Source organism: Gouania willdenowi, chromosome 3 (genome assembly GCF_900634775.1).
Source record: "Gouania willdenowi chromosome 3, fGouWil2.1, whole genome shotgun sequence".
Taxonomy (NCBI): domain Eukaryota; kingdom Metazoa; phylum Chordata; class Actinopteri; order Blenniiformes; family Gobiesocidae; genus Gouania; species Gouania willdenowi.
In genome coordinates, this window is record NC_041046.1 from 22993597 (window position 1) to 23016350 (window position 22754).

Genomic DNA, 22754 nt, shown 5'->3' on the forward strand with positions numbered 1-22754 from the left:
ATCCCCCAGATTTCCTTTCAACCAAACATGTGTTGTGATGTTTAGGGGGGTACTTAGATCTCGCAGGTATTGATGAGGTCTACTGGTTTAATGGACCCTGAAATGTTATTGACAGAAATGATAATGCACAAAAGTGTCCAGCACTTTTTTTGTTTTTTCACACATAGCTTAAAACTTTTCATCAAAAATATGACATTTTTGGGACTAAACTATTCACACTATATCACACAGTGCCCTCACATTTGGGAAGTTAGGTTAGGTTGACTTTCCAAATAACGTCTTTCTTACTAATCTGCCTTACAGAGAGAACACTTCACTACAGGCAGTGTACAGATAAGTACTTCTTGCAATGACATATTATTATATTTTTTTATGATTTCACCACAAATCATCTAAACATTACACAAAGTCATTGAAATGTTCAAGAACATTATCTGCATGTATTTTGTCTTTTTTTAAAGAAATACTTTATTGCAACAATTAACAAAAAAATCCATGTAACAGACAACTGTCATCGAGTGTATTTAAAAAAAATAGTTAAATAAGTCAAGAAACAAAAAAGAACAAAAAAAGGGGGAAAAGCAAAAGTTTAAAGAGATGCATAATAGGAAATGGGGGATTTAAAAAAAAGGGTAAGTGCCTTAGTCAACTGTGTAGTTGACTAAGTCTTTTTTCAAAGTAAATTTTATTCAGTTTTTGCAAGTCATCTCTAATTTTTAATGTTATTTTTTCATCATCTAAAGTTTTCTCTACCGTTCTCAACCAAAGATTTACTTTGGGTGATAATTGTTGTTTCCATGTCCTTGTCACCTGCTGCATGGCTGTAAAACACGCAAAACATTAAAGAATGTATTTTGTCTTGATGGGAATTATTTTCCTTTTTGTCATTACAGTTGTATAATTCTTATATTAACTTTAAAAGAAATCCAACACTTGTAATATACCACAAAGCCTTGCATTTCATTTACCTGTTTCAAAGCCTTGTGATTTGACTTCAGCATTTTTCTCTATCACTCACAGTTGTTTCAACTTCTTTAATTATGTTCAGTTACCTTTACAGATGAAGGTTTTCCACACTCTGCCATCATGGCGGATGTTTTAGTGCAATGCGATGTCTCAGTCTTCTACTGTTCACTCCATAAAGATCTTCAAATGCTGTTGAATCCAAAGCCGAACTATGGCTCAGGACCAACAGCTCAGCTCTGTTCATCAACAGATTATGAATATGTCACAGTGTGTGCGCGCATATGCTGCATGTGTGTGTGTGAAAACCTTCTTTGTTTATTTACTGGGTAGACAAAGACAATCACACATATAAACAAATGTTCAATAGACATAATGAAGACTCACACCTCAACTCTGAGAGACAAAATGAGAAAAAAAATCCAGAAAATCACATTGTAGGATTTTTAATGAATTAACTTGCAAGTTATGGTGGAAAATATGTTTTTGGTCAATAAAAAAAGTTCATCTCAGTACTTTGTAATGTAACCTTTGTTGGCAATGACAGAGGTCAAATGTTTTCTTTAAGTCTTCACACACTGTTGCTGGTATTTTGGCCCATTCCTCAATGCAGATCTCTAGAGCATGATGTTTTGGGGCAACACAGACTTTCAACTCCCTCCAAAGATTTTCCATGGAGTTGAGATCTGGAGACTGGCTAGGCCACTCCAGGACCTTGAAATGCTTCTTGAAGCCACTCCTTTGTTGCCTGGGCGGTGTGTTTGGGATCATTGTCGTGCTGAAAGACCCAGTCATGTTTCATCTTCAATGCCCCTGCTGATGGAAGGAGGTTTACACTCAAAATCTCACGATACATGGCACCATTCATTCTTTCCTTTACAAGGATCAGGCGTCCTGGTCTTTTTGCAGAGAGACAGCCCCAAAGCATGATGTTACCACCCCCATGCTTTACAGTAAGTATGGTGTTCTTTCTCCTCCAAACACGACGAGTTGAGTTTTTACCAAAAAGTTCTATTTTGGTTTCATCTGACCGTATGACAGTCACCCAATCCTCTTCTGGATCATCCAAATGCTCTCTAGCAAACTTCAGATGGGCCTGGACATGTACTTGCTTATGCAGGGAAACACGTCTGGCACTGCAGGATTTGAGTCCCTGGAGGCGTAGTGTGTTACTGATGGTAGCCTTTGTTACTTTGGTCCCAGCTCTCTGCAAGACATTCACTAGGTCCCTGTGTGTGTACACACAATACTTTGTTACTGGACTTCAGGTCCCTTAGTTTTATGGTTAACATTTTCAAGTTTTGAAAATGTTAATAAAAACCAGAGCAGCTTTGAGCTTGAGCATTTGCATATATTTTTCTTGAAACGTTTTATTTACACTTTTTAGTGCTGATTCTCCAAGTGCATAAAGGGTAACAGATTTAATTTATTTCCATGTACCAGTTTTCTACAAGTTCATAAAAAATGTTAAATACAAAGCTGCTCTGGCTTTTATTGAGCGTTTGCATTTTTTTTTTTTCTTGACACATTTTATTTACAAATTGTATTTATTATGAGTGCTAAATTCTCAAGGTAACAGATTTAACTGGATTTCATCCTCCATTTTATTATTGATGGGACATTTGTTTTTATTTTTTACTTAAGTACATTTAGTAGCATGTACTTCTTTATATTTATTTAAGTAAAGGAGCAACTTCAATACTTTTACCAGAGTTGTTTTTTATTCAAGTATGCCATGACGTGTCTTTTCTGTCTTCAGATTCAGCAGACCACCTCTGTGACGCTGCATGTGAGGTGAACTGAAAATATACTGGGTCTAGGACAGTTTGGGATTATAGTGTGTGTGTGTGTGTGTGTGTGTGTGTGTGTGTGTGTGTGTGTGTGTGTGTGGCAGCCCTCAGCGGGTAGCATCCTAATCCCTGTCAGATTAGCAACTCTTTCACCGCCATTGGCAGTAACACACCTTTCTTCAGTCTTCACTGAGTTTCCTTAATCTTTTTCAAATCAGTTCCTTCCTCTATTCTTCTTGGTAAGGTTAAATCATTTTTCTCTATTTTAAACATATCTTTTTTCTATTCCCCTGCTGTTTTCCTGCCCGCCACCACATCTAATCTCTCATAAAAGAATTAAAGTTGTAACATTTTAGCTCTACACAGAACGGCCTTACATCTGCAGTTTCAATGATAAAATGCAATTTAACAGTAGTTTTTGGTTCATCACAGAAACAAAATATAACTTTAGTAGAGCAGTCTGTACTGAAAGGGCAAAAAAACAGACAGACAGAGGCACAGACAAAGAGCAAGAAGGCAGTCTGCTGATCACAAGAACAAAGACTCAGGCTAGAGTGACCAAACAAAGATTTGGTTGTTATTACTGTTATGAAACTAGCATTTCATCATCAGCATTTCATTCCTCCTCCTCCTCCTCCTCCTCCCCATCATCAATACTGACCAAGGCCTTGGGGTAAATACATTTTTCAATAACACTTACGGTTCATTTATAATGTTCAATTACAATCAAATTACAATAACAATTTTTCCAGTTACAATTATATTTTTCCTGGAAGTCAAAAAGAATTATGTTCACAATTACCAAAATACAATTACAATTACCAAAATTAAGTGCTGGTTACAAGTTTGGATGAACTACGGGCGGGCCCGCGGAGCGTCTCCGCGTCGAATAGCACGTACCACGTTTCCGAGAATTCAGTCAAATGACTCGGTTCCACCGAGTAAAACAAAAAAAATTGTCCGACGTAACAGCATAATCTACGTTGAATTGCCTTTGAAACGACATATCACATGACTATGTTACGATAAATTGAGAAATTACCAGAAAAGGAACCCCCAATGTCAAATTACAGCCCGATTCAACGAGCATTAAAGGAGGAGTAATCAATTCAAAGATCGATCCCTGTGGCACATACGGCGTAATGAGCTACATTCATATATTGGTATGTGCCAATGATTCGGTACCACCAAGTGTCGCAATATTTGACTCACAAATACATGCTTTAATGGAAATTGCTGAAAAAAGGGTGGTGGGCCCCTAATCAAATTGTGCAAGTCATAATTGTAATCTACGTTGGATTACCTTTGAAACGATATATCACACGACTATGTTCCCCAAAATTTGGAAATTACCGAAAATGGGGGCTGGGCCCCCGGGGCCCATTTCAAAAAAGGGGCTCCGAGCATCTCATCATATTCATTCATAGAGTATTCATACCAAACTGCATTTTGATCTAACGAGAACTAACAGAGTAGTCATTTGAAAAATGTAATGAGCCCCATTTATTTATTGGTATGTGCCAATGATGTGGTACCACCAACCGTCGTAATATGTGACTTGTAAATAAATGAGAAATCGACTTTTGTTTTTTCTTCCTTTTGGGGCCCCTTGGGGCCCACCTGGGGTGCAAATCAAAAATCATTGCTTTAAACCAAAGAATCGTGCCTGAGTTTAAGACAGGATGTTAAGAAGAATAAAAAAGAGTGTGCATGTTTTCCCTGATTGTGTGTGTGCGTGCGTGTGTAAGCAGATGCTAACAGCAGAACTAAAAACAGTAATTATCTGCAGCCTTTATTTATTTGAACATTTAGGTGAATCCTAAGAGGTCTGGATATGAGCCGTTTCAAACACATCGTTGTGACAAAGATTTACTTGCTGATGGTAATTTTTCCATGACCTTACACTTTCCAATAAAACACATGACACAATAGAAGGAAGTGCATCAAAGATACTGTACAAAGGCCACTCAGTTGTTAAATTTGAAGTTACAACTGTCTCTTTTTGGCTACAGCTGTAATAAGGGCTGCACCTTTCCCACTTCCTTCTTCTGATGGCAGGAAAGTCACGTTACACTGAGGAGCCAAAACTCTGGTGGTCTCCTTCAGGACCTGAGAGAAACTATAACACAGTAAAACAGAAAGATGTTTTTTTTTTTTTTTTTTGGCGGTTTAACTCAAATTAATGTTATAGAAAAGGTAAGGTTGAAATGATTTGCCTTGTTTGATTCACTGTCCTATTACTGCAATAAAAAAAACTGAGAAATATCCTACTGTGGATGTAGTTTGTACAGGGCCCCATCGACCCCCGCAGTGACGGTGAGACGGTCCAGACCTCGGTTCTCTCTGATCTTATCGACCACGGCGGCCATTCCTGCCCCACACAGCCGAGCTGCTCGCTGTGATATCGCTCCACAAACCTGTCGAACAATCAAAACCTTTATCAACGTTGCGAGAGTTCAACAATCTGTTGGTGTCACAGTTTGCTGAGTCAGACAATGCTTCACTTCACCAAGCAGAAATATTTCCCAACCTTCAGATGAATTTGTAGCAGTGATCGTGATTTTAGAACAGCTTAAACTTTTAACCTCAATCCAGAGTTGGACTCAATTAACATTTTTCAATTACAATGATGTCTTCTATTACAACTCAATTGTATTTATGGTGGCCGGCATTTTTTACAATTACATTTAAAATTAGAATGATTATTTTTCCCCTGAAAGTCAATTACAATTACATTCTCAATTACTAAAGTTAAAACTCAATTGATAACAAAATACTAAGCCCTGAATAAATAAACACATAACACATAACCGTCCTCTTGAGTTAGCTCTGTTAGCATCTCTTATGATAACGGGTTGGTTTTGACCCATGTCTTAAATCAGCTGTAAAATACACTAAAAATATTATCTATCATCTAATTTGGTTCTCATCTATTGGTTACCTTTTTAGGACTCCTAATCAATTAAAACATTGGTTCTAATATTTTTGGTGTGGGCGTCTGAGCCTTTTCTGTGTCAGTATACCCTTAGATTTCAATAATTTAAAAAAAAAAAAGGTAAAATAATCCACAAGAGAACTGACAGGTAGTAGGAAAACTTGATATATAACATATTTTAATTATTGTTAACTACGTATGTGTTTGAGATAGAACTGTAACATGGTTCCCCAGGTTTGTCACGTGAGTACTTGTAAATCACCTGTGCAATCCTTAGGATGGGTCTAGATTTATAAAGGTAAATTACTTGTAGGTTTGCGTGTGCAAAGTTATCTTCTTGCATTATTACTTTTCAGTGTGGATCCTTTGAATAGCTTTATAAATAAGACCCAGTCTCTGGTTCAGCTCATGCAGCCGAGGTTTCATTTCAGTTTACTTCTTGCTTCTTTTATTTTTTCACTCTTAGACTGTTAACTAAATTGACTCTGGAGGCTTGATGAAAGCGACTTAAATTGAAATCTTTTTCTACCTCTTTGACGATGATGCCATCATCACAGGTGCTGTCCAGCCCCAGCTTCTGGAGGATTGATCTGACCTGCAGTAGAGCTAAGCGATCACTGGAGGGAGACAACGTACGTGATGCAAGGTTATGTTAGAAAGTCATTTGGTTTTTATTTTTAAATCATTTTATAGCAGAAGAAAGCAAACTTAGGTCCTAGAGGGCTGCAGTCCTGGAGGTTATAGACGGACTCTTGCCCCAATACAGTTTAATTATTGTGCTAATAATAGCAATAATTGCAGAAAGCCTGACAAGCCATTGATTGCACTAAGGACAGTTGACAAAATAACACATACAGGGCAGCAGCTGAACACCTGAGTACATGCATACATACTTTCTCCTACCTTTCGATTTGTGACAGATATTTGGTTTCAAATATGTCAGGTGTTTTTAGGGTCTCTGTGACGTTTCCTCTGAACAGCAAACCTTCTCTGGTTAAATCCAGTAACACGTGTCGCACTGTCTCCCCCAAATACATACCACTTGTCAGCTTTTCAAACCTAAAAACCAGCACAATTGTCTTGCTTTTAATCATATTAAAAAATAATCTCAATTATTCAAGTAACTACTACTAAATAAATGGCAATTTCAGTTTAACGGACAGCATTTTTGTTTGAATTTGAAAAATATCTGAGCGTCTAACTTGATGATCAAGCTGCTTGAATATGATTATCTATTGGTTGTGTTTTCCTTTTTATTGTTTGAAAGATACATTTATGTTGTAATTATCTTCTTTAACAGAGCCATAATCTAGAGTATTTCACCTCTCCTTACCTTTGTTTTCCTGGGTTGATGGAGTTTTGGTCCACTGCAGTGTCATAGGATGTGATTATGTCATCTAAGGAGCCATCATCACCCAGACCTCCCCACTCTGTGTTAACACACATCCTGGATATGTCTGCAGTGTGATTTGTTGTCTTCTCAGTGCCCTGCAACCGAGTGCAGACAATGAAGAAATGAGAATAAGGTTAACATGCAAAAGAGCCTCCATCTTCAATCACTGCAACAACTGCACTATTCTACCTTCTCCTCCCCACCGTCTGTATTCACATCTTCTGTTTTATGTGTACTTTGTTTGACCTTCTTGATATTCCTCAGTTCCTCCATGTAGCAAACATTTGAGCCAGTTCCTGTGTACAATAGTAGGAAAAAAATAAATGAATCAGACTTGAATAGTGAGTACCTGTGAGTAACAGTGTCTGACACTGAAAACCTACATCAAAGTGATGACAGATCAAAGTGTGTTGGTTTTACAAATCTGCTCAAGGGTCACATACCAGCAATCAGTGCAACTTCACACTCAGGGTCTTCATAAGCACAGCTCATCATGGTCCCCACAGTGTCATTGACTATTGATACGATGTCCAAGTCATAGTCCTGTTGGCACAAAAAAAAAAAAAAAAAACCTGAGAACTGCAGGATGAATGGTGGCCCTGGATACATGTACCACATACTCCAGCATCCTCCCTCTGGTTGATTGTTCATGTTTTAGAAATTGTATTTATGAATGGTTGTGTCCAGGATTGGGGTCAATAACTTTTTTCAGTTACAATTAGGTTTTCAATTACAGTTCAAATCACTATTACAGTGACCAAGATTTTTTCCAATTACAATTATTCTTTTATCCTCAGAAAATAAATTACAATTACGTTCTGAATTACTAAAGTTCAATTACAATTAATCACAATTACTGAGCCTGAAATAAATAACCTGTAATAAAAGTTAACCTTCCTCTTGTGTTAGCTTTCTGTTAGCGTCTCTTATGATATCAGGTCCTCAATCCTAAAAAAAAAAAACACAAATATATATATATATATATATATATATATATATCATTGAATTAATTTCTTATCTATTGGTTAGCTTGTTTGGCTTCCTAATCAATGAAAATATAGGTTTTCATATTTTTGGTGTGTCACTATAGCCCTTAATTTCAGTTTTTAATTCTAAAATGTGGGAAAGCTCAATATGGAACATGTTTTAATAATTGTTAACTACATACAGTATGTGTAGAACTGCACATAGAAGTGTAACATAGTTCCACAGTTTAACGTTAATTTATAATTTTCATAGCAATTACAATAACAAGGTAAATGAACTAAACTTAATTACTATTTAATTGTGATTATGACACCAACATATTTTTAAAATTACAATTACAATTATAAGTACGCCATAATTGTAATTTGTCATCAATTAGACGATTGCAATGATATGTTTTTTTTTTCTTTTTGCCTTGTCTGCACATGCTGTCAAAGGTCAACACTACAAGAAGTGCAATCTTTTTAAGACAGCAATGCATGATTTGTTATTGCAGTTAAATAAATAAAAACATTTTTATAGCATAATTGTGGCCATCACCAGCCCCCCCTAAGGAAGGGTAAGAAACATTTTATTAAAGGGAGGATCTAAAAAGAGAGGGCAGTGTTACACCTAGGTTAGGGGAAAGGGAACAGGGAAGAGAGAGTCAAGGTAGGAAATGGAAGGGGTGGGGAAGAGTTGACTGTTTTAAGGTGCGAGTGAGAAGTGATGTTATAGTTGTGCATAGAGAACCCTCCGCCTGAGATCCTAGCGAAGGAGCAAAGGCCCACGCACAGGAGACGGCAAGGATTGTGCCGGACAAGCAGCCAGAGGGCGCCCCCAGATTTAGCAGAGACCGAACCCCAGGCCAGAAGGAACCAGAACAGAAGCAGCACCTGCAGCAGCCCGCCCAAGGCCGCCTGGGGCACCGAGGGGATGCCATAAGTCTCCCTACCAGCACCCCAGAGCACCGGCGAGCCCCCCAGAATGCCCCAGATCACCCTTCATCAATGTCGCCTGCATGATGAGCCTTAGTTATTGTCAAAGTCAGGACCCCCCCAAGGGCCCCAGTCACAGCCCCAAGGCGGCAGAGCTGCAGACCCCAGCCCCCAGGGCACGGCCCAAGCATGGGCCATCCCACGGCGCACCCACAGGCACCCCAGAGGCCCACCGCCCAGCCACGCCCGACCACACCCCCTGATATAGTTGTGCTCTACGCGGTTGCCCAGCCATCAACAGAGGCACCGGGCCCCCACCCTACAAGCCTAAATGTGTGAACCCCTCACCACCCTGTTATGGTGCCTCTCCATTCCCCAATGGAGAGGCACTTCCCTCGCCCCCGTGTGAATGTGTGTGTTTAGTGAATGTATGAGTTGAGATCAAAAGAAAGGGGATGGGGGGAGCGGTGCTCCCCACCCAACCTTTGTGTATGTATGTGTATGTGATGCATTAGCTCCGAGAGTGGAGGCGGCATATATTTGCATTTGTAATTGACCCCAACCCTGGTTGTGTCTATGTTGGCACAGTGACAGACTGGTGGTCCTGAAATGAAATTCTGTTGCTCTGTAACATGTGGAATGACAAATAAAGATCATTTTTCTGATTCTGCTCTGGGTGTTCCCTGCTGAATATGCACCAGCATATCACAGCAACAATGTGGACGGATATGAATCATTTTGGCTAATTTCCTAGTGATGATCTTTATGTTATTGCATGTAATAAACATTATCTATGGTCACTTCATATGCACACTACTGTACTGGGGGGTCTCAGCTAGCCAGTAGAGAGCAGTATAGAGCACTGGGCCTTCAATGTCACTTCAGGGAACTTTCCTGTTAGATTCAAATCATACTGAACAATGACCTAGCTTAAAAATATTTAACAGAACTGGATAAATTTAAAGACTTAAAGTGATTTTAGGCTGTTAGCAACCTTTAAAAACATGACATGACTTGACAAAAAACTACGATGACTACATTATCATCAGATAGCAGTTAGCAAACTGAGTAAGTAGCCAATTAATATTTGAGACAGGTTTTTTAAAAAAAGTAGTTGAACTGATCAAACGTGAAGTAAATAAGTTAAAGTACTGTGTTGGTCTGGAGTTTTGCTGAGTGCAAAGACCAGGTAGACTGAGGAAGGTTTCTTCTTTTTACATATACTGTAAAAACAATAAATAATGGAACAATGTACTTAAATTAAACAGATCTGGGGAAATATTTAGGCTGGGAGTTTTATATTTATCTGAAAAAACACACAGCCAACACTTTTAGTAGTGTGTTTGGGTGATCAGAAAGATTGGCTTCTGTTGGACAAATTAGCAATTTGGTGTTATAGAAACTCCTTATGTGCCCAAAAGCAAAGGCAGAGGCTCAAAAAACTAAACAGAATATGAACAAATTACTAAGAATTCACCGACATCCCAAGTGGAATTCAAACTCCACCCTGACCCTTTACTGGGATTCATTTTGAAAAGAAAGACCTAATACCCAACCTGAAGAACGAGAATAACTAAGGCTCATAATAACCAATCCTTGAGAATAAAAAATCCCCAAAGACTAAACTACACAAACCTCAGATCTTCACAATCTAGTTCCCAAAGTTCTTTGTAAAAAAAGAAAACGAAAAGAAAAACCACATTTCATCATTTTTACTGAAAACATCACACATTAAAAACAAATGCCTGTTTAAAATAGCACAGTTAGAGCCTGAACTAGTCCCAGAATTTTGAAAATACTGGAACGTGTTCGACAGTATGAGAAGCTTTATGTGAGATATTAAGAAAAAAAAGAGTAAATTATAAATTTTATCATGTATACATCTATTTATTTATTTTTTGACCATTTCATTTATGGCGTTGTTTGTTCAAAAAAACTGTTTTGGGAGGCAAACCATAGAATCTTTGTTTTTTTTGTTCTTAAGTAATAAACATTACTTACTGTTTATATAATATGACGACTTCTGTATTCTTGTCCCTCAAATTCTCTCTAATAGTTAAAATCGTGTCTTATAAATACACAGTGGTGTAGAATAATAAACTCTAAAACAAACAAAATCTCTTTAGGTAAAACCGTGCAGTAAAAGACTCACATTGCGTCTTTTGATGGCCTCACGGAGCATGTTTACTACGTCGTGTCCTTCACAGTCTGTAGCCTTGAAACCTTTTGTCCAACTCACCAACTTTCCCTATAAAACCGTCAAAGAATATTTGCATTACAGAGCACAAACCTACAGACAGTACACTAAAGTGTGTACGTACTGTGTCAATGGCTGACTGTTCGCAGGGGAAAGAAAAAGTGAATCCTGTAGGAAGACGAACATTCTTCATCCCCATGTAGTCCAGGAAGTCCCCAACACAGTGCGCCAGGTAATCAAACAACTTCATGCAGGCAGACAACAGAAATGTTAAGATTAAAAATACACACAAAGCAGGATTAATGATAACAAGAAGACATAGTCATCAACGTCTCCCTCCAGATTGATTGTCATTATAACTCAACCAATTCCTAAACTTAGATGTATACATAAGAAAATATCATAATATCTTAAACAATTTCTAAGAAAAGCTGTCCCCTTTGAAGATACCTCAAACCGAGTAAGAAAAACGGAACAAGGGCAATAACTCTGGAAAAAAGAATTGCGCACTTCTCATTTTCGAACTCCATCAAGGTATTGATACCCTGAAGCCACACAGCAAATTTGGTTATCTCATCTTAAAATGTTTCTGAGAAAAGATGTCCCCTTTGAAGATGCCTCGAACAGAGGAAAATAAACAAAAAAAGGGCAATAACTCGGGAAAAAACTCCATCAAGATATTGATACCCTGAAGCTACACACCGAATTTGGTTATCGTATCTTAAACAGTTCCTGAGAAAAGCTGTCTCATTTAACTCGAACAGATGGAGCTCAAACCTATATCCCCCTTCACACTTTGTGGTGGGGGACAATAATCTACGGTAATGTAATATAAATATAAATATATTTCAGGCCCTTACCTCTTCTCCAGTTCCCTGCATTATTTCCAGGGGTATAGTGTAGATTTTATGGTAAAGTCGTGAGTTGTGTTGTCGGCCATTTTTAAACTTAACCAGCAAAGCTCTGAAGTTAGTTCCTCCCAGATCTAGGGCCAGGTATTTTCCATGCTCTGCACAAAAGAACGGCTTCTCAGAACAGAAGGCAAGTGTGTTAAATCCTGCAGACAGTCCTTCGCGATGCCTGACCTGTGCCATCAGGTGTATGGTACACAAAGGAAGGCAGCATCTTGACTGCAGAGGGCCCTGTAGCTTTCAGGCCTGCATCTAGCCCCACCCTCATCCTGGCCTTGACTAGCTGAAGGTGTTCTTCACTCAGTCTGAAAGGGGAAAGTCTCTGATCCACCTGAATGTAGAACCGCAAAAACAGTTAGTCACATACATGTGTGATGGAAATTTTTATATTCATCATCATATCGTCAAATGTATGTTCATGTGTACAATTTGTCATGTTTTAATACATGATGACTTCATTACTCTTTGCACTTTTGAACAGCTGAATCATGTTAGATTAAACAGTACAGATCATATTGTACTCAGTGCAACACAGAGTCTCTGCTGAAGGCCAAAACTCAAACTCACATGCAGATATACACGAACGCACACACTATCAAGGATAGATAAGAGTGGCGCCCAATCTTCCTCATAATATACACGTCTTCATCATCCTCAAATGTTTCCACTGTTGGGCATCTGACTCCCCCCTTCTCCTTACCTCAGGGTGGAACTTTTCTGTTATCTGTATAAAAGCTTAAGCTGTGAAACTGTTAGTTAGAGCGGGTCTTGCCTTTTTGCTCTGCCACGAGCCTTTTGCCTTTCATTCTTTTAGGATGGAAGCTTCTTTTTTACTCTTTTTTTATTTTATTTTATAATAAATCTTTTTTATAAAATCATCAATGCCTCGCCTGGACTCCATCATTCAACCACAGCAATAAATCATGTCTCCAAATGAGGTCAACCGCAAATTTGCCTTGACACATGTAACTGGGTTCTTTGTTTTTTGGTTATTGGCGTGTTGCAATCGATTTGAATAGATGCATATCGCCACCTACCTGTCGCTTTCTGGAAGCCAAACGTTGAGCGACCGCTGCTACCAAAGCGGCACCTTTACTGCTGCCACTCTCTGAGAGAACAAACCGAACATTGCATTCAGGAAGCAATCGCCGCACCACTTTATGGAGGCGTTTGGGATACCTGCAGCAAAAGCAACCAAACATGGATTATTACTTGAACTGATGTATATTCCAGATAAAAAAGTCCAGCTATGGTAAAGAGTACTGATATATTCTACTCGAGTAGAAGTACTGTAACTTGATTGAAATTGTACTCAAATACAAGAACAAGTAAGTCATACATAAAATACTAAAGTACAAGAAAAATGTAGCTCAATTAAATAGTACTTAAAGTAAAAGCTACTAATTACTTTCATCCCCTCACGTTTATTTTTGGTAATAAATCTTGCCACGGTTCCCTTGCATACAGTAAACATCTCATGTATAAACTTAAAAAGGAACAGATGAAATCTTGCACAATTGGAGATTCATTTATTTACCACAAAGGCATCTGTATGAAATAAAAGGTTTGACAAAATGTACAATTCTTTAAAAAATTAAATACCTCCAATGAATTCAATTCAAAGTAAAAAAAAACAATTCTCAGGCTCTAAGTATAGCTAAATATATGAATTCTAAAACAGTGCCATGCCAAATGTGGCATATGGGTAACAAAATAAAAGGTAGAAACATCAACCTGAAATAAAGAAAGTGGCTGGGTGTTTATCAGAAATGGCACGACTGAAGAACATATGGATTATGTTCAATGTGCCTTCATAAACTACTGAGACCATGAAATGGAAATAAAAAAATAATCTAATTTACTCGATTGGGTGTAAAAATGTAACAAATTACTTTACTTCTTTTAAAAGTAAACTTACTGATTGAGAAATATACTATACTACAAGTACCCATAAAAGCTTGATTACATTAACGTGAGTACCTGTAATCTGTTAAATGTTGTTGTTCAACTGTATTATATGTTATATCACGTTTCCCTCCTTTAGGGCAACAGATGAAATGTAGCTATTGTACTAACTCTGGCATGTTTATGTTGATGCTCTCTGCTGACACATTGATTACTATGTAATGTCCTAATTAAAATAAATTAATAAATGAAATGACATGTGCCACAGTTAGATTTTATCTTTTTTTTTATCTAGTCTCACCTCTTCTTGTGACTTCAATCCTCAGTCCAATAGCTATGATGCACATTCACTAATCTCTACTTCACCATTTTCAACTTCGATCATGTTTACGTCCATTATAACTTAGGCAGTGGCTATCTGCACGTAGACCTATCATTATACCGGCATTCTACCCGTATGTAGCGCCCCTCATTGGTCATGTGACTTAGACGCTACATACTTGTACTTCTATTTGCTATTAATACGTAGATTCTTAAAGTTTGTTACGGACATGCTACGTATTTATGAATTGTTGTAATCATACGTAGCGCCCCTCATTGGCCAGTACTCCTGTTTGCTATTAATACGTACAATCCTAAACGGACTAACTGACCCTAACCCTAACCCTAAACTACGTTATAACCTAACTAACCCTAATCCTAAACCTAAACTACATTACGGACTAACTAACCCTAATCCTAAACCTAACCCTAAACTACGTTATACCCTAAATAACCCTAATCCTAAACCTAAACTACATTACGGACTAACTAACCCTAATCCTAAACCTAACCCTAAACTACGTTATAACCTAACTAACCCTAATCCTAAACCTAAACTACATTATGGACTAACTAACCCTAATCCTAAACCTAACCCTAAACTACGTCATAACCTAACTAACCCTAATCCTAAACCTAAACTACATTACGGACTAACGAACCCTAATCCTAAACCTAACCCTAAACTACGTTATAACCTAACTAACCCTAATCCTAAACCTAAACTACATTATGGACTAACTAACCCTAATCCTAAACCTAACCCTAAACTACGTTATAACCTAACTAACCCTAATCCTAAACCTAAACTACATTATGGACTAACTAACCCTAATCCTAAACCTAAACTACATTATGGACTAACTAACCCTAATCCTAAACCTAAACTACATTACGGACTAACTAACCCTAATCCTAAACCTAACCCTAAACTACGTTATAACCTAACTAACCCTAATCCTAAACCTAAACTACATTACGGACTAACGAACCCTAATCCTAAACCTAAACTACATTACGGACTAACGAACCCTAATCCTAAACCTAAACTACATTACGGACTAACTAACCCTAATCCTAAACCTAAACTACATTACGGACTAACTAACCCTAATCCTAAACCTAACCCTAAACTACGTTATAACCTAACTAACCCTAATCCTAAACCTAAACTACATTACGGACTAACTAACCCTAACCTTCTGAAGTGTATTTGAATTGCCACCATGAATTTGCACGTGTATCGCTTGTTCAGCCATTTTTTGTCTATACGGAATGGTCACATGACTGAGGTTGTCCGTACGTCTACGTACGGCTAGCCACTATGTATAACTTACTGTGGATGCGTTTTGTAAACAGTTCCGTCCACACCAATTGTAATCCTCAATCCCCTCACACCACGGCTTTTCTTGATCCGGTTTAGGATGGCCACGAGTCCTGCAGCCACCAGGTTGGATGACCTGAAGGATACTATGGTGCTGACATGCTGCACAGCAATGCAGTCATCAGGTGAAGGACTCAAGCCCAGACCCATAAGAATCTCTCTTGTGTTCTTCAGGCCCGTTTTGTATCTTATAAGAAGAGCAGATGTTAGATTTCTCCTAGTCTTGTCAGACTTGGTATGACACAGAGAGAAAAGGAGAACTCACTCCTCCATGGCTGCCACGTGTGCTGTAGTTATCTTCCCTTTGGTCCTCAGAGCTTCAGACACACATCCGTCAAACAGCTTTCCCAGTTTAGCCATCTTAACCACCACCAGCCTCACCAGTTCACCCAGATACAACCCGCTGACCATCTTCTCAAAGCTGTGATCAGGACACACAGAGTCAGGACACTCATTGAGTCCCATCATGTCATTCAGTGAGACAATCCCCCCTCACATCTGTTTCCCAGGGTTGACGGAGGCTGCGTCCACATCCTCGTCAAACTCTGTGATGAAATCCTTCAACGCTCCATCATCTCCGAATGCTCCCCACTCAGTGTTCACACACATTCGTCCCTCGTCCCCCTCCACAAGGTCCACGTGCCGCATCTCCTCCATGTAGCACGCATTGGTTCCTGTGCCTGAGCTCCCAAACACACATGACATCCATTCATCTACCATTACCATAACATCACTGTCTACAGAATGAGTAAAATCCATCCATATATGTCTCTAAAACCCTATATTAAAAATGGTACGGTAAGGGAACAATTGGACACCTGAATGAGAACAATGAAAGGTTGGCACTGTGTTGTAGGCAGGGTTGGGGTTAATTATAATTGTAATTGCGTAATTGATAATTAATCACAATTATGTCATAATTTTAATTTAAAAATCTGTTGCTGTCGAGTTTAGATAATTGACTTTGCAATTGTAATTGCCATGAAAATTCTATAAAAATTGTCAATTATTATTTAACGCAAAATGGAGGAACCTTGTTGCAGTTCTATGTACAGTTTTACACATATGTAGTTATTGGTACAATTATTAAAATGTGTTTCATATCAAGCTTTCCCACATTTTACCATTTTTAAAATATTGAAATCGAGAGGTATACTGGTATGTTAGCATGGTAACAATAGATAGGAAAGATATTAGATGATAGATATTTGTTTTGAATGTATTTACAGCTGATTTAGGAACCAATATCATTAGAGATGCTAACAGAAAACTAACACAAGAGGAAGGTCAACTTTTATTAGGTTATTTATTTCAGGCTCAATTGAACCTTAGTAATTGAGAACATAATTGTAATTGAACATGGGTAATTGAAAACAAAATTGTAACTGAAAAATGTAAGTGACCCCAACCCTGGTTGTAGGACATTGTGTCCTATGGTAAATGTCAGTTCCTGAAACATGCTCAACCCAATTTTAAGCAGTTTTTAACTCTGTTTGACAACTTAGTGAAATTAGTTTTTGTTTACATGCAAAACTAAAATAGAAAATTAGAACCATTACTTATTTGATCATTCATTTGTTTTGTCACAAATACATCAGTAATCCTGATGTGTAATACCAAATAATCTTTCATTAAATAGAGAACATTTATAATATGTTACTGCTACACACTCGTCATATTGCGTGATGCAGCATTTATACATGCTTGTAATTTATGGGACACAAAGTGGGCGAAGGCGCTCAACAATCACTGCCTACAGAGATATACTGTATGTGGACATGCTATTGCTCACCAATGATGAGTCCCACTTCACAGTACTGGTCATCAAAGCCACAAGTCATCATGGTGGCCACGGTGTCATTAACCATCGCCAACACCTCCACGTCCACCCCCTGCAGAGCAGTTTCAATAGAGGAACACTCGCCATTATTACTGACACATTCTTCAGATTCGGGAGGGTAGGAGGAGGGAGAGAAAATATACATGTGCATTTAAAATCTTTAAAGTGACTGTAGTTTTTAGGTTTTTTTGCAGGAGTGCAGGTAGGGGGAGGTGGGCTAATTATTTGTTATACAGGGTGGGGGTTATACGTGACCAAGTCCATGGATGTTAACAGTTTGTATGGCCAAGGGGAAGGACTGCAACCCCCAAGGATCAAATCCTGACACCATTCTATGTGGAGCAAATAACACACGTGTGCACCTGATGTGTTTCTCTCCCAGTTGAGAGTGGTTGGTAAAACTAAAATGATGTGCAGTTGAGATTTTTGGGGTTTAAATGTATAGTCACTTATAAAAGATTCTACCACAACATAATCTTCACTGGAACGAAAGATTAGGCGGGACCTAATGTTGCATATTATAATAAAAATGTTCTTGGATTCTATTATATTTTCCAATATTTTCAAGCCAGATTTTTAAAAATACATTTCTTTATTTTGTTAAACTTTTATAAAAAAAAAATGTTCGACACAAAAACAGTTTCACTCTGTCAGTGTCCACTGCTGTCCTATATTAAATGGATGTATTTATTTATTTCATAGGGACAGTACATATTCATGAACATCTGTAATAATACAGTGTAAATATGCCAGATTTAAGCAAAAAAAAAAAAAAAAAAAAAGGCTAATATCCATCTGTTGTCCCTAGGCAAGTAACACAAAGTAGAAACACATTTACAAAGAATACATATAACAATAGCAGACAGTTAAAAGACTTGGCTTTCTTTCATCCACAATTTAAAAGTGGACAGCGTGGGACATTATCTTATTGTCAAAAGAAGACTGTTCCAATAGTGACTCCCTTTGATAGACAGCACATTCTGACCATAAGTGGTGCGTCTGTGTGGCACCTCGGCCCTGGTGCCCATTCCCCTCATTGCCTTAGGTTTAATAAAATCCTTTGGTGGAAGAGGAGTGAGTCCATGCAAAACTTTAAATATAAAAATATGAATTTTTAAAATGAACAAAGTCATTGAAATGAAAAAGATTATACTTCTCTAAAATCCTACAGATACATTTGTTCCCAAGTATATCGTGATTATCTTGTTCTGTCAGGTTCATACAATAAAGTCCACAGACATGATCAGTGTTTACAAATTTACAAATAAAGTGTCAGTCGGTCCCATCCCAGGTGTGAGATGACCAGAAATGATAAAAACTATAGAAATAAATCTATTTGGGAGCCACAAAATCTGTTTTTCAACCTTGGAGACGGGACCCCATGTGGGGTTGCCTGGAGTTTAAATGGGGTCACCTGAAATTTCTGAAAAATCAGAAGATTTTTAATTCTTTTAATTATTGTTCTTTTTGAAAAATAAATAAACAAATAAATAAATAAATAAAACACAATCTTAAACAACTGTATTTCTATACCTTCACTTTGTGAAATATGAATCCAGTTAAACTAAAATGCAGTAAAAATAAATAAATAAATAAATAAATAAATAAATAAATAAATAAATAAATAAATAAATATTCAAGTTTAAACATGTTAAAAAAGTAATTATAGAAAAAAATGTGGGAACCACTGCACTAAATACTGTTTATTTCCACTTATTTACTAAATGGGATTCTTTAAAATGAGTGTTATCATTCGTTTATTCCATCATTATGCTCTACAGTTGTTTTTAAATAGTTTTCGAAGCAAAATGTTACAGTCGGACAAAAGGTGGTAAAACCGTTTGAGAACCACTGGACTAGATCATACCTTCCCATAGGGCTAAACAAATATTTTGATTGATAAAGTTAAAAGATTATTTTTGTATTTTTCAATGCTTGTATGGTAGGCCCTGACACTCTGTTTTGCTTTGCTTTGAACACTCACACATTGTGCATATGACCTGAACATCACTGACGGAGCTGAGGAGAGCTAGACTGCACTGGGATGTATGGCTAAGACATGGTTGTACCAGACAAAGGAGGGTGCAGTCATGAAGATAGATGTAGATAGAGACATAGACGTCTTCCTCTGGCCACCTGCGCGTAGGCTTAGTCTACTAAACTTTGCTTGTGAATAAACCTCATTGAAATTATACTGATCTTGTCATCTGTACTCAGAGTTGTTTAAATAAAAGATCTGGGAAGAAAGTAGAGAAAAACCTTACAAAGCTGATACAGAAACATACATACCCCTGTTCTGTAAATGGCCTGTCTGAGAGCATGAACCACGTCTTTCCCCTGAAAACCTCGAACACGGTAGTTCTTTGACCAGCTTAATAAAAAGCCCTAAAATCAGAAAAGAAAGCAACATCAAAACAAAAGAAGCATTGCTGTTGCACAGTGTGAGTATGTGTAGGTGGTGTGTGTCGAGAAACACACCTGGTGCAGAGAGGGCAGTTCACACGGGAAAGAAAAGGTGAAGGCCAGAGGATGTTTCTGATCCAGACTAATTTTCTTCTCTTGCAAAAAGTCCTTCAGCGACTCAGCGACGTGATCAAATAACTACCAAACAGAGAGAGAACGTCGTGAGGGTGAAAACCTCTGAGACAATCATCATCCAGCATGTGTCTTACCTCAGCTCCTCTCCCACTGAGCAGCTCCACTGGAACTGGGTAGATCTTCTCCTCCATCTCCACCTGTCCCTTCCTCAGACCCCGGCCTTCCCTCACTTTCACTTGGAGAACCTTAAACTTGGAGCCACCAAGATCCAGGGCCAGAAACCGACCATTTTCTACACAAGGAGAGAAATAATGAGTATTTGACACTATCTTTCTATGAATGCTTGCCTGCATTTTTGCTCTGATGACATTGGAAACAAACAAATGAACTCCTGAAACAAATGTGTCACCTGATCCGTCGGGCGTGGAGCGAACGTGCGTCGGCAGCATCTTCACAGCTGCTGCAGCGTTGCTTTCCCTCAAAAGGCCCTTCTTCATTTCGGCCTGAAAACGTGCTGAGATGTCAGTCAACTGACCATCATTGAGACGCATGGCATAAAGGAACCTGTCCACCTGGGAAAGGAATCAACAGTTACAATAAGACTATCAACAAAAAAAGGAGTATGAAAAGAAGAAGACACAAAGAAGTCAATTCTTGAATTTTTTTCCCTATCCACATGCTCGCGTTTTTTTAGCAATTTTTTTCATTGCACCAAAACATCTAATTGTTGAGCAAGCCTGAGGTGCGTGCACATTTTGGTAAGACTTTAGGCGTTCTAAGGGGCAAAACGGAAAATACCCAAGAAAAGCAAGAACAATAGGTTCCTATACGGCCAGTATGGCCTTCAGACCCTAATTATTAATAGTCCATAATATTCTACGGTCGACAATTGGCTAATAATTTAATTGAGACTTCAATAATCTGAATTTGGAATTGGATTCGTTAAATTAACTACAACTTTCGCACTGTGTAGCACACTGAGCACTGAATGCTAAGCCAACACCTCCAGCTGAGGTGTGTGTGTGTGTGTGTGTGTGTGTGTGTGTGTGTGCAGTGCTGCTAATGGGAGAGTCAATACTTTGTTCCTGTGACAATCAGTGAGTGTCTGGTCTGTACAGTGAGTGGGGCGTTAATAATTGTTGAGGAAAATACAGACGGTGACACAGTAACTAATGATTATGGCACATTGATCCTCTTATTACAAGCCCTGCTCCTTTCTTATCACTTCGATTTATTATGCGAGAGCGAATCATGCAGTGGAAAATGTTTGTTTTTTTTGTCAAACTGGAAGTATACAGATGCAGTTTCACACTGAATAATGAAACTGTAAACGTAGATCACGTATTTTGTCATCAATTTTTACATTGTAAAGTTTTTTGACATTAAAAAATTTCAAAGAAGCCTGTTTGCTAAATTTTACATTAAACATTCCAATCAGAGGCTTTTTAAACACTCTTTATCTGCCCTTGGTATTAATAAAAAAAAAAGGAACACATGGGTTAGTTAGTCTCAAGTTCTCCTTACCTTCTTTGTTGGGTCCTCCTGAAGTTTGGAGAAGAAAAAGGAAATGAGATGAACAGCCAACATCTTGACTCAAGAAACACCACAAAAACTAAGTAATGATATAAAATCTGATTCACCGATGTTATAAAGTGAGTGTGGTGTTGTCCTTCTTGTCTCTAATGATCACATGACTGACTGCCTGAGTTCAGAGAACCCAGACCCACCTCTGCATTTACTCAATCATTAACAACAAGCCACACCCCCTTTTTTATCATCATCTCCTCCTATCTCAGTCTACTTCTGTCCTGATTCTTAGGTTGAACTTATGATTGATCAATAATAAGTCCTTGCTGGTTTTCATTGGAGGTGTTTTTGCTCACCTTCCCATTGCTTCTTCAGCTCTGGTTTCTATTTGGTAGTCTTTGATCCCAGTTGAAACAACACCCAAACTGGTAATCTGGTACAACTTTTGGATGCATTTTCCTTATTGTTTTTCTCAAACATCTTTCCAAATATATTCATGTTTGGGGTCCTAACCCAGGGACGTAGCACCACATTTTGGGCCCTGGGAACAAACCATTTTGTTGGGCCCCGATGTACACCTTTTTTTTTTTCTCGCTCGAAAACAATACAAATATTCTCTAGCTTTCTTTTTTTTTTTCACATTAACCCAGAAGTTCCCAACCTTTTTTGGGTCGTGACCCAATTTTAATATCACAAATGTCCAGCGATAGCAGAGACATTTTTTTTTTTTCTTCTAAAATTAGTTTTTGATCATGTTTATTAAAGTGTGTTACAAATAAAAAGTAGCCAGGATTAGTAAAAAAGAGACAAGTGCCTCACCTTAGATATTTTTATACTGCATTTTATTTTAACTAAATTTATATTGGAGAAAGTTCAAGTATAATATACAGTTATTTGATATTTATTGTGTGTGGTGTTTTTTTTTTTTAACAACTATTAGACACTATAGGCAACCCAGAGCCCATTTAAATCCAGGCCACCCCACATTGGATCCTGACCCTTAGACTGAAAAAAGTGCAATAACCTGATGACTCCATATGCTTGTATTTTATAAATCTGTTCTACGATATTTTAGTTATTTATTGAATATTGAGTAAATGACACATCTTTGATACAATTTAGGGGTGGCTGGTATTTTTTAATTTT

The 22754-nt window shown here is 37.9% G+C and overlaps 1 protein-coding gene across 1 annotated transcript; it reads right to left on the minus strand.

Moving 5' to 3' along the window:
- Positions 1 to 4524: 4524 nt before the first annotated feature.
- On the minus strand, positions 4525 to 21777 carry LOC114461172 (putative hexokinase HKDC1). The gene is made up of 21 exons (XM_028443054.1): positions 21606 to 21777; positions 20491 to 20653; positions 20216 to 20373; positions 20022 to 20144; positions 19833 to 19928; positions 17496 to 17595; positions 16200 to 16383; positions 15969 to 16124; positions 15657 to 15890; positions 13131 to 13272; positions 12268 to 12424; positions 12043 to 12191; positions 11307 to 11426; positions 11138 to 11233; positions 7525 to 7624; positions 7271 to 7377; positions 7022 to 7176; positions 6592 to 6747; positions 6218 to 6305; positions 5025 to 5170; positions 4525 to 4872 (listed from the first exon to the last, which is right to left on the minus strand). The coding sequence occupies exons 1-21, from the start codon at positions 21666 to 21668 to the stop codon at positions 4740 to 4742; spliced, it is 2826 nt and encodes a 941-aa protein (XP_028298855.1). The 5' UTR covers positions 21669 to 21777; the 3' UTR covers positions 4525 to 4739.
- Between the last annotated feature and the right edge of the window lie 977 nt (positions 21778 to 22754).